General features: G+C 44.9%; 1 protein-coding gene across 1 annotated transcript in view; it reads right to left on the reverse strand.

Moving 5' to 3' along the window:
* The window catches only part of LOC120979129 (cytochrome P450 4A4-like), a 56,206-nt gene that overhangs the window by 41,532 nt on the left and 965 nt on the right, over positions 1 to 13,709 (reverse strand). Inside the window, exon 2 of the mRNA XM_040407674.1 lies at positions 7,797 to 7,941. Within this exon, the coding sequence (XP_040263608.1) occupies positions 7,797 to 7,941 (145 nt within the window). The remainder of the gene's footprint in view (positions 1 to 7,796; positions 7,942 to 13,709) is intronic.

Below are 13,709 nucleotides of genomic sequence, written 5' to 3' on the forward strand. Positions count from 1 at the left end.
CATAGTGAAGAAACTACTCACCAGCAGCTAGACAGAGCAGAACCTGAACCAGCAGGTGGTGGCATACTTGGAGTGCACCCTGCCTCCAGTCATCGAAGATCCGCTGGACTACTGGGCAGCCAAACTGGATTTATGGCCGCAACTGGCCGAGTTTGCCCTGGAAAAGCTGTCCTTCCCAGCCAGTAGTGTGGCATTAGAGCGGGTGTTTAGTGTGGCCATAGTTACCCCAAGGAGAACTTGCCTGTCCACCCAAAATGTGGAGAGACTGACTGGGATATATCAATACCAGGGTTCTCTCTATATAGGAAAGACAGAGAAGGCAAAAAGGGGGGAGGGGTGGCCCTGTATGTGAAAGACAGCATAAAATCTAATTTGATACAAGTTAGCGAGAACAATTTAGAGTCAGTTTGGGTTACCTTGCAGCTTGATAATCATAAGGTAACTCGTGTAGGTGTGATATATAGACCACCTAGCCAAGTCAAAGAACTAGATCTACTAGTTGAGGAAATAGCTAAAATGACATTGAAGGGGGAAGTTATCATTATGGGAGACTTCAATCTTCCTGATGTAAACTGGAAAACCAAAATAGCTAGTTCTGCCAGGAGTACAGATATTCTAAATTCCCTACTGGGATTATCTCTACAGCAAGTAGTTGAGGAGCCAACCCGGAAGGAGGCCATTTTAGATTTAGTATTCACAAATGGGAATTTGGTATATGATATTACTGTAGGGGAAAGCTTGGGATCTAGTGATCACCAATCAGTGTGGTTTACTATAAGTACAGTGACTGAGTCACACCACACAAAAACAAAAGTTTTAGATTTTAGAAAAACTGACTTTTCTAAGATTAGATTAGTGGTATACGAGTCCCTATCAGATTGGAACAGTTTCATTGGAGTCCAGGAGAAATGGGACTACTTAAAAGAGGCACTATTGAAGGCAACAGAAAATTGCATTAGGCTTGTCAGTAAAAGCAAAAAAAGGAAAAGACCACTGTGGTACAAAATCATTAAAAACAAAAAGATAGCATTTAGGAATTATAAAAAGTGAGACCTCATTTGGAGTATTGTGCTCAGTACTGGAGACCATATCTCCAGAAGGATATTGATACTTTGGAGAGAGTTCAGAGAAGAGCTACTAAACTGGTACATGGATTGCAGGATAAAACTTACCAGGAAAGATTAACGGACCTTAACATGTATAGCTTGGAAGAAAGACGAGACAGAGGGGAGATGATAGAAACTTTTAAATACATAAAGGGAATCAACAAGGTAAAAGAGGAGAGAATATTTAAAAGAAGAAAAACTGCTACAAGAGGACATAGTTTTAAATTAGAGGGGAAAAGGTTTAAAAGTAATATCAGGAAGTATTACTTTACTGAGAGAGTAGTGGATGCATGGAATAGCCTTCGTGCAGAAGTGGTAGCTGCAAATACAGTGAAGGAGTTTAAGCATGCATGGGATAGGCATAAGGCCATCCTTCATATAAGATAGGGCAGGGGGCTCTTCATAGTATTCAGTATATTGGGCAGACTAGATGGGCCAAATGGTTCTTATCTGCCGACACATTCTATGTTTCTATGTTAAGGATAGATTAATCAGGCGTGGATCAGCCAGGATTTCCACCCACCAATGCCTGATGCATCAGATTAGATCATCCATGCTGCCTCACCCAAACCTTGACAAGAGAGACCGGTTTCTTCTGGCTACCTGCCTCAGCTACTATTCTGATTCTGCCACCCGCCTGATGCCACACATCTGATGCCAAGTGCTCCTTCCCACACCCACCATCGTCAGCAAGTACTGTTATTGCCACTCACCTCCCCACTCTGTCACCGTGGCCTCCTCATGATGCTGCTACTTTCAACTCACCACTATGTCACTCGGCCACTCTGTGGTCTCCTCATGCTGCTTCCACCTCACCACTATGTCATTGGGCCACCCTCCCTACTCCATGACTGGGCCACTATTTTGCCTTTTTAGCCTGGATGACATTACCATTTATTTGACCCTTCTTCTGATCTGTCAGAAGTAAAGAAAAGTAAGACGCACAATGGATCCTGTCTGTGTAGCAGCCTGGGGCCTGTATGGTCCCATCAGAATTGGCTTATGATTTGGTAGCCAAAAACACAGAAGACATGCAAATATTCCATTCACGTGTCATCTGTGTTTTGGATCCACCCCTGTTTTTTTTGGCATTATCAATACTGATGGATTACTGACCAAATGCTGATCGAGTGAAGGCGGATGCTCCACAGACAGGATCCGTTTTTTGTGGGTTATTGTTCTGACGGATCAGAGGAAGGGCAAAATAATCAGTGAAGTCAACACAAACTTACTGCTGACACCCTCTCCACTCTGTCGGGGGGGGGGGGGCTCTACTTGTATAAGCGTTTAATAGAACAGATTCTGTAGACATCTACGTGGAATCAGCTGATGACGGTGTAAAAGGAGTGCGCTTCTTCTTAGCGCTAACATTGATTTTTAAGGCCAAGTTAATATGCAACGGGCCGGTCCCGCACCCGGGGTCTCTCCTACAAGTGGTATAACAGTTTTTAGAGTTTTTGTCGTGACACCAGTTGCATTTCAGCAACGAGGGACAGGGTCCCCCTATGTAGAAGGTGATAGTGGAACCCAGGTGTAGGAATGCCAAAGTGGTGTAAGAGTTGCTTATAGTTTACTTTTAGGTGCAGCTTTTGCACTTGTCACGATGCTCATACCTGGATATCCGGAACCCCAAGCATGGTCGTCCGAAGCAGTGTTGAAAGGGTTAACAGCTGAGGGATTTGCAGAATAAATTTAGTCCAGACTGGTATTGAAATAGTTAACAGCTTTACTTGAATACACTTGCATCAGAGGAACAATCTTCCAAACTTGATCTTGGTTATCAGCAGATTTTGGCTTAACTTTTGGCTGGCAAACACAATCAGCTCTGCTACATGTGTCAGGAGTAGAGATGGCCTTGCGGTTCGCCCGGAGGTCGTTTCGCGGCGGACTTTGCTCGATCGAGATTCAACGATTTTCGCACGAGCCATATTTTTTTGCCTAGCGCCGAACTTTAACCCATGACACATCCATCAGGTGGGACAGGACAGCCAATTGAGACGTTTCGGCACATAGACACACCCCCTACCCTATAAATAAACCCGATCTGGCAGCCATTTTACATTATGTGTTTTGCCAGTGTAGGGAGAGGTTGCATTTTGGAGCAGGGATAGTTAGGGACACCATACGCTAGCTAATAGGGCCACAAAAGCCCCCCCCCCCCCCCCGATATGTGCCTGCAGGAGGAAGAGGCCGACAACTGGACAATTATGTCCAGTTTCGGCCACTTCAAAGGACGAAGGATCAATAAAGATCCTCTGCCCTTTGATAACATCTCTGGCAGTGCCGGAGATGTTATGCATAACAGGGGCAGGAACAAAGAGCTTCCCTGACCCTGTATGCCGCTTATCTCCGGCACTGTAATTACAGCGCCAGGGGTATGCGATATCTCTACAGGCGGGAGGATCAAAGGATCCCCCCACCTGGGAGCGCGGGCTAGTGCGGTGACGTCCAATCTGCAGAACGGGAGCGAGCGCCGCAGGGTTTAAATACCCCAGTGGCACTGTGCGCTAAAGGTCAGAACCCCTACCCGCCTCCCGGAAGCAGAGCTCAAGAGAGCTATAATCCCCACCCCCCCAGAGAGAAAGAAAAAGTGAGAACAGTGCTCATCGCTGATCGAGTCATGGATTGGCTGAGTATCCCTGCATTTTACCCCTGTGTTCCCCAGCATTAACCCCTGTTAACCCCTACAGCAGTAACCCCTTCACTGCTGCTGCCCTGAACCAGCCCCATCATTAACCCCTTCAGTGCCCTGTTCCCCTGCAGCAGTAACCCCTTCACTTCCCCTTACCCCTGCTGCAGTCTGCTGCATTACCAACCCTGGTTTAACCCTTGCATCCCTGTAATCCCCTCAGGTGTTAACCCTTTCTTGGGTTAACCGTTGCCCTGACATTTTACCCCTGCAGCAGTAACCCCTTTACTGCTGCACTGTTGATTGTGACCCCATAGGGACAGTGAGTAGTCAGGCGGGTGGGTTGCTGCTATATACATATGTGTGTAAGTGTAATGTATAGATAGTGTGTGTGGGGGGAATTGTATATTGTGTAGTGTAGTTAGTATTTTATTGTGTTTATTGTAGTACTGTTACTTTACTGCGGTGTGTACGTCTATATGTATATACAGTCAGGGCCATAAATATTGGGACATCAACACAATTTTAACATTTTTGGCTCTATACACCACCACAATGGATTTGAAATGAAACGAACAAGATGTGCTTTACCTGCAGACTGTCAGCTGTAATTTGAGGTATTTACATCCAAATCAGGTGAACGGTGCAGGAATTACAACAGTTTGCATATGTGCCTCCCACTTGTTCAGGAACCAAAAGTAATGGGACAATTGGCTTCTCGGCTGTTCCATGGCCAGGTGTGTGTTATTCCCTCATTATCCCAATTACAATGAGCAGATAAAAGGTCCAGAGTTCATTTCAAGTCTGCTATTAGCATTTGGAATCTGTTGCCGTCAGCTCTCAAGATGAGATCCAAAGAGCTGTCCCTATCAGTGAAGCAAGCCATCATTAGGCTGAAAAAACAAAACAAACCCATCAGAGACATTAGGCCTGGCCAAAACAACTGTTTGGAACATTCTTAAAAAGAAGGAACGCACCGGTGAGCTGAGCAATACCAAAAGACGCGAAAGACCACAGAAAACAACTGTGGTGGATGACCGAAGAATTATTTCCCTGGTGAAGAAAACACCCTTCACAACAGTTGGCCAGATCAAGAACACTCTCCAGGAGGTAGGTGTATGTGTGTCAAAGTCAACAATCAAGAGAAGACTTCACCAGACTGAATACAGAGGGTTCACCACAAGATGTAAACCATTGGCGAGCCTCAAAAACAGGAAGGCCAGATTAGAGTTTGCCAAACAACATCTAAAAAAAAGCCTTCACAGTTCTGGAACAACATCCTATGGACAGATGAGACCAAGATCAACTTGTACCAGAGTGATGGGAAGAGAAGAGTATGGAGAAGGAAAGCAACTACTCATGATCCTAAGCATATCACCTCATCAGTGAAGCATGGTGGTGGTAGTGTCATGGCGTGGGCATGTATGGCTGCCAATGGAACTGGTTCTCTTGTATTTATTGATGATGTGAGTGCTGACAAAAGCAGCAGGATGAATTCTGAAGTGTTTGGGCAATATTATCTGCTCATATTCAGCCAAATGCTTCAGAACTCATTGGACGGCGCTTGACAGTGCAGATGGACAATGACCCAAAGCATACTGCAAAAGTTTTTTAAGAGAAAGAAGTGGAATTTTATGGAATGGCCAAGTCAATCACCTGACCTGAATCCGATTGAGCATGCATTTCACTTGCTAAAGACAAAACTGAAGGGAAAATGCCCCAAGAACAAGCAGGAACTGAAGACAGTTGCAGTAGAGGCCTGGCAGAGCATCACCAGAGATAAAACCCAGCGTCTGGTGATGTCTATGCGTTCCAGACTTCAGGCTGTAATTGACTGCAAAGGATTTGCAACCAAGTATTAAAAAGTGAAAGTTGGATTCATGATTATTATTCTGTCCCATTACTTTTGGTTCCTTAACAAGTGGGAGGCACATATGCAAACTGTTGTAATTCCTGCACAGTTCACCTGATTTGGATGTAAATACCCTCAAATTAAAGCTGACAGTCTGCAGTTAAATCACATCTTGTTCGTTTCATTTCAAATCCATTGTGGTGGTGTATAGAGCCAAACATTTTAGAATTGTGTAGATGTCCCAATATTTATGGACCTGACTGTATATATATATATATAACCATTGATATATAAATATATATAGATATAGCGTATCAGTTAGACTGTAAACTTGTCATTGTGTTAATAAATTTACTTTATTGTTTATATTACAGTGTATGGTCTTTAATATTCGCCGCCGTAGTATAGTGCTAGTAATTCTCACGTAGTTTAGTTCCGTGTAGTGTAAAGGCAACAGAGGTAGTTAGTTATTCAGACAATTAGCTAGCTAACATAGTTAGTTTTCCTTTTAGGTATAAATAGGCGGAGTCATCACTAGACGACTTACGCCTATTTATGAATATTAATTATTGAAATTATCCTAAATTTCAATAATTAATATTTCCCTTAATTTATTTCAAGCATTTGGTGTTCTCTTTAAACCTACTGTTTCAATAGAACGGCGCTAGAGGAATTACAGAGTAATAGACAGTCTGGTTAGACTCAAAGGCAGAGATATCAAAATTCTTCTAATGCCACAGAGCAAAAGGCACTTCATAGTGCTGCGCCTGCCACACACATGTCCTGTCTGGACGTAGCCTTTGGCCATGATCACACAGCCAAAATACACACAAAAAAAAAAAAAGCCAACACAGAACTTTGGATTTCTGCAGCTGTTTTACAGTTTGCACTGCTGCAGATCAACCCATGGATTTAACCCCATCCAATATGGCTAATCCGCACGCAGCCACCTGATACAATAAATTTCTGACAGGTGCACTGATAATCCTAATTAAAAAAAAATCCTGTGTGAACTTGCCCTTAGGCCTCTTGCAAACGGCCGTTGTGCTCCCATGGCCGTATTGCGGGCCACATACTGCACCGGCCGTTTGCATTCCACATCATGGATGCGGACCCATTGACTCGAATTGGTCTGGAAATCCAGAGATGCGGTGCAGTGCAGGACCGAAAGCACGGAACGGAATCCCACGGAAGCACTTTCGAAGTGCTTCCGTTCCGCAAAAAAATAGAACTTGTTCTATCTTTTTGCGGAACGGACGGATCACTGACCCATTCAAGTTGAATAGGTCTTGATCCATCCCGGCCGCCGCACGGACGTTGCCCGTGCATTGGGGACCGCAAATTGCGGTCCACAATGCACGGAACAGAACCACAACGGCCGTGTGCAAGAGGCCTTAGGGTGAGTCCATGTGTCAGATTTTTTGGAAGGGATTTCTGAGACTGGTATGCGTTTCCCTTCATCTGAATGCTGATATTTTTGCAGCCAGAAAATGGATACCTGCAAACCTCATTTAGATTAAAAGGGATAGTTGCAGAAATTTCTGTCACATGTAAATTCCCTATTGGGAGCACATTATTTCCAGGCTTACTTTGATTGAATGAATTGTCAGCAAGAATCATTATCGCCCTAATACTTTTCTGAAAAGTAGCTACCTACAGTAGATGGATGGAATGGGGCTGAGGAGAGGTGTATGATGGGACAGTTTACGGTAATGTAGCCTTGACTGGCAAAGCTATGTTGCGCTAAAATCAGAATTTCTAAGATTAAAGGGATTGTCCCATAAAAAATATTCTGCCGTTTTCAAACCAGCACCTGGATCTGAATACTTTTGTAATTGCATGCAATAAAAAATTCTGCATAGCCACTGAGTTATTCAATAAAATGTATCTGTATAGCGCCACCTGCTCTGCTTCATCCTTCAACTACCTACTGAGCTGTCAGCAGAAAAGACTTAGCTGCAGCAGAAAGGACACGCCCCTTGAGCTGTCAGCTTGGTATAAATCTAGCAGAGCAATGGATGAGGGAATCTCTGGATTTAGGAGGTACAGGGCTGGTTCTAGCTTTGTCAGAAAGAGATTGCCATGTCCTATATAACGTCTGATTTTCATTTTTTACATTAGTCATACGATCACCCCTTTAAAGGTATTGCATAATGGATATATGCAGAACATTAGTAACATGAGAAGTGATATCTTGGGGTCATCTTACCTTGTCTGGCCAAAACTGCTTTTGCGTAATCTGGGTGAGTAATTATAAGACATGCAAAAAAATTCCCGAGCCACAGAGGAAAGCCGTACGTGTAGGACTGCGCCCACTGGTAAACGAGATCCAGTTCCTTTCCAATCTGCAGAAACTTTAATAGAAACGTACAGTGAGTCAGGATCATCATGCAGGTGGTCACCAGTGAGGTGGACCATGATGAGATATACAGAGTCACATCTACTGGGTGCCCTCTTCTTTATGGCCCTATTGCAATGTCCCCTTCACGGTGAATGCATTTTGCTGCATTCATGGCAATACATAATCATTGCTCATTTTTTGCGACTATGATGCATGGCCCATAAAACCCGCTGTTCACAAAAAGATGTTCACGTCTAATATTGCATAATATAGAGGTCAAAATTGGTGTGCGCCATTCCAAATTCTGGCCTTTACTCATACGAAATATAAAGATCATAGATGCCACGTGCCGCTGTCGTACATAAGGGGCTCGGAGGTACTTCACCTCTCTATGGTCAGAATTAGATGAGGCATGTACTGTATGTAACTGCAAAGGGTTTACTGAAAACGTCTGCCACTGGGTAATATACCCTGAATTTCAATCTGTCACCATTCTCAGTATCTCTGTTTGTCATCAGTAAGGCCTCTTTCACACTTGCGTTGTCCGGATCCGTCGTGCACTCCATTTGCCGGAAGTGCCCGCCGGATCCGTAACACAGCAAGTGAACTGAAAGCATTTGAAGACGGATCCGTCTTCAAAATGCGTTCAGTGTTACTATGGCAGCCAGGACGCTATTAAAGTCGTAGTGGGGAGCGGGGGAGCAGTATACTTACCGTCCGTGCGGCTCCAGAATGACGTCAGAGCGCCCCCTGCTCATGGGTGACGTGATCCATGCGACATGTCATCCATGCACTTGGGGTGCCCTGACGTCACTCTGGAGCGCCCCGGGAGCCGCACGGACGGTAAGTATACTGCTCCCCACTACACTTTACCATGGCAAACAGGACTTTAGCGTCCCGGCAGCCATGGTAACCATTCAGAAAAAGCTAAACGTCGGATCCGGTAATGCGCCGAAACGACGTTTAGCTTAAGGCCGGATCCGGATCACTGCCTTTCAATGGGCATTAATTCCGGATCCGGCCTTGCGGCAAGTGTTTAGGATTTTTGACCGGAGCAAAAAGCGCAGCATGCTGCAGTATTTTCTCCGGCCAAAAAACGTTCCGTTCCGGAACTGAAGACATCCTGATGCATCCTGAACGGATTTCTCTCCATTCAGAATGCATTAGGATAATCCTGATCAGGATTCTTCCGGCATAGAGCCCCGACGACGGAACTCTATGCCGGAAGACAATAACGCAGGTGTGAAAGAGCCCTTAAAGGGAATCTGTCACTAGCAATTTACCAATTATTTTTTTTCATGAATCCATGTTTAACAGAGTACCTTTTTTCCATCTGTCTGATTCTTTTGATTGTCCGTCTTGTCATTTCTTCAAAAACTCGATTCTTATGATATGTAAATGACGCTGTAAGGAGCCCAGAGGGGCGTTCTTCTTTCTCCACGGTGCCCAGGAACGCCCCTCTGAAGTGCCGTGCCCGGCAAAATTTGAAAACTAATAACGCCTCCAAGTTCATCTAAATCCCCTCCCAGAGGCGCGGCTAAGTGCTCAACACCCCCCCTCCTCAGCGCCGCGCTCTGCGGCAAACACCCCGATCCTCCTCTCGCCGGCATCCCAAATCCCGCGCAGGCGCAGTGCCGTCACTCATCTCATCATAGCGCAGGCAATCACCGGCACTGCGCCTGCGCGGGATTTGGGATGCCGGCGAGAGGAGGATCGGGGTGTTTGCCGCAGAGCGCGGCGCTGAGGAGGGGCGTTCCTGGGCACCGTGGAGAAAGAAGAACGCCCCTCTGGGCTCCTTACAGCCTCATTTACATATCATAAGAATCGAGTTTTTGAAGAAATGACAAGACGGACAATCAAAAGAATCAGACAGATGGAAAAAAGGTTCTCTGTTAAACATGGATTCATGAAAAAAAAAATTGGTAAATTGCTAGTGACAGATTCCCTTTAAATGAGAACCTTCTCAGACCTAGCCCTGTTCTGTCAGCAGAGAAGAGGATACACCTTAATTGTATCCAGTCTAGGCTTTCATCTTTCATCACATCTTTTATCTTTTATTGATACATTGTAACAGGGCAGAGATTTGTGCAGGTGTGATCTGTTTAGCTCAGCGATGCCTAACCTGCGGCCCTCCAGCTGTTGCAAAACTACAACTCCCAGCATGCTCTGACAGCCTACAGCTATCAGCCTACAACAGGGAATGGTGGGAATTGTAGTTTTACAACAGCTGGAGGGCCGCAGCTGGTTTAGCTCATAGAAGGTTTTTGCGAATGGATACAAGTGTGAAAACAAAAATGGCAGCAAATCTTGAGGCTGGGGTCACACGTGAAGGGAAGTACAGCGGAAAAATTCTGTTCTGTTTTTTCCTGCATTTCCGCAGCAAAAAAAGCACAACAAAATTGGACGTTTTACATGAGGTTTTTGCTGCGGAAAAGCCAACAGATTTCACCCTCTCCATTTAGATTTCACATTTTCAAATTTCTGCTGCATCTTTTCCTGAAATTCTCATCCACTTTGCTGGTACTGTACAACACTGCAGATTTACCGCATGAAAATCCGCTATGGCAAATCTACAGCTTAAGGCCTCATGCACACGACCGTTCCATCTTTTGCGGCCCCATTGAAGTGAATGCGGACCAGAAAAACGGTCGTGTGCATGAGGTCTAATAGAGTAAGGCCTCATGCACACGACCGTTGTGTGCACCCGTGGCCGTTGTGCCGTTTTCCGTTTTTTTTCACGGACCCATTGACTTTCAATGGGTCCGTGGAAAAATCGGAAAATGCACCGTTTGGCTTCCGCGTCCGTGATCCGTTTTTCCAGTCCGTGAAAAAAATATGACCTGTCCTATTTTTTTCACGGACAACGGTTCACGGACCCATTCAAGTCAATGGGTCCGTGAAAAATCACGGATGCACACAAGATAGTCATCTGCGTCCGTGATCCGTGTCCGTCATCCGTGTCCGTTTTTCCTATCATTTTCAATGCAAACTTGACTTAGTTTTTTTTTTCACTTTTCATGTTTGTGGATCCTCCAAAAATCAAGGAAGACCCACGGAAGAAAAAACGGTCACGGATCACGGAACAACGGAAATCCGTTTTGCGGACCGCAAAAAAAAAAACGGTCGTGTGCATGAGGCCTTTTCCAGGATTTTTTAACTGATGACTAATAAGTAAAGCCTCATTCACATGTCAGTGTTTGGTCAGTGATTTCCATCAGTGATTGTGAGCCAAAGGCCTCTTTCACACGACCGTATGGCTTTTTCAGTGTTTTGCGGTCCGTTTTAAACGGATCCGTTGTTCCGTTTTTTGTTTCCGTTGTGTTTCCGTTTCCGTTCCGTTTTTCCGTATGACAAATACAGTATACAGTAATTTCATAGAAAAAATTGGGCTGGGCATAACATTTTCAATAGATGGTTCCGCAAAAAACGGAACGGATATGGAAGACATACGGATGCATTTCCGTATGCATTCCGTTTTTTTGCGGACCCATAGACTTTAATGGAGCCACGGACTGTGATTTGCGGGCAATAATAGGACATGTTCTATGTTAAAACGGAATGGAAAAACGGAAATACGGAAACGGAATGCATACGGAGTACATTCAGTTTTTTTTGCGGAACCATTGAAATGAATGGTTCCGTATACGGACCGTATACGGAACGCAAAAAACGGCCCGCAAAACGGAAAAAAAAAAACGGTCGTGTGAAAGAGGCCAAAACCAGGATTGGAGCCTCCACAGACATAAGGTATAATAAGGGCTCGTGCACACGGCCGTGCCTGTATTGCAGCCCGCATCATGGATGCGGACCCATTTAAGTGAATCCGGAAGGTTGGTGCAGTCACTACTTTTTTGCAGTGTGGACCATCGGATGCGGATCGCGACCCCATTCTAGTGAAAGGGTCCGCGTCCGTATGTAGCGGCCCTACAGTCGGTGCCCGTGCATTACGGACCGCAATTTGCAGTCTGCAGCACTGGCCCGGCTGGCACATGGTCGTGTGCATGAGCCCTAAGGGTAAGATCTTCAACCTGTTCTGTGTATGGAGCTACACCTGGTTCTGGCTCACAATCACTGATGGAAATCACTGACCAAACACTGACGTGTGAATGAGGCATAACTCATGAGTATCTGATCGGTGGCCGTCTGACACCCGGGACCACCGCCGATCAGTTGTGAGCACGCTGCCTTCTTGCAACTTACCAAGCAAAGCACCGTACAGTCGTGGCCAAAAGTTTTGAGAATGACACAAATATTAGTTTTCACAAAGTTTGCTGCTAAACTGCTTTTAGATCTTTGTTTCAGTTGTTTCTGTGATGTAGTGAAATATAATTACACGCACTTCATACGTTTCAAAGGCTTTTATCGACAATTACATGACATTTATGCAAAGAGTCAGTATTTGCAGTGTTGGCCCTTCTTTTTCAGGACCTCTGCAATTCGACTGGGCATGCTCTCAATCAACTTCTGGGCCAATTCCTGACTGATAGCAACCCATTCTTTCATAATCACTTCTTGGAGTTTGTCAGAATTAGTGGGTTTTTGTTTGTCCACCCGCCTCTTGAGGATTGACCACAAGTTCTCAATGGGATTAAGATCTGGGGAGTTTCCAGGCCATGGACCCAAAATGTCAACGTTTTGGTCCCCGAGCCACTTAGTTATCACTTTTGCCTTATGGCACGGTGCTCCATCGTGCTGGAAAATGCATTGTTCTTCACCAAACTGTTGTTGGATTGTTGGAAGAAGTTGCTGTTGGAGGGTGTTTTGGTGCCATTCTTTATTCATGGCTGTGTTTTTGGGCAAAATTGTGAGTGAGCCCACTCCCTTGGATGAGAAGCAACCCCACACATGAATGGTCTCAGGATGCTTTACTGTTGGCATGACACAGGACTGATGGTAGCGCTCACCTTTTCTTCTCCGGACAAGCCTTTTTCCAGATGCCCCAAACAATCGGAAAGAGGCTTCATCGGAGAATATGACTTTGCCCCAGTCCTCAGCAGTCCATTCACCAAACTTTCTGCAGAAGATCAATCTGTCCCTGATGTTTTTTTGGAGAGAAGTGGCTTCTTTGCTGCCCTTCTTGCCACCAGGCCATCTTCCAAAAGTCTTCGCCTCACTGTGCATGCAGATGCGCTCACACCTGCCTGCTGCCATTCATGAGCAAGCTCTGCACTGGTGGCACTCCGATCACGCAGCTGAATCCTCTTTAGGAGACGATCCTGGCGATTGCTGGACTTTCTTGGACGCCCTGAAGCCTTCTTAACAAGAATTGAACCTCTTTCCTTGAAGTTCTTGATGATCCTATAAATTGTTGATTGAGGTGCAATCTTAGTAGCCACAATATCCTTGCCTGTGAAGCAATTTTTATGCAACGCAATGATGGCTGCACGCGTTTCTTTGCAGATCACCATGGTTAACAATGGAAGAACAATGATTTCAAGCATCACCCTCCTTTTAACATGTCAAGTCTGCCATTTTAACCCAATCAGCCTGACATTATGATCTCCAGCCTTGTGCTCGTCAACATTCTCACCTGAGTTAACAAGACGATTACTGAAATGATCTCAGCAGGTCCTTTAATAACAGAAATGAAATGCAGTGGAAAGTTTGTTTTGGGATTAAGTTAATTTTCATGGCAAAGAAGGACTATGCAATTCATCTGATCACTCTTCATAACATTCTGGAGTATATGCAAATTGCTATTATAAAAACTTAAGCAGCAACTTTTCCAATTTCCAATATTTATGTAATTCTCAAAACTTTTGGCCACGACTGTACATTGTA

This window comes from Bufo bufo, chromosome 9 (genome assembly GCF_905171765.1).
Source record: "Bufo bufo chromosome 9, aBufBuf1.1, whole genome shotgun sequence".
NCBI classification, from domain to species: Eukaryota; Metazoa; Chordata; class Amphibia; order Anura; family Bufonidae; genus Bufo; species Bufo bufo.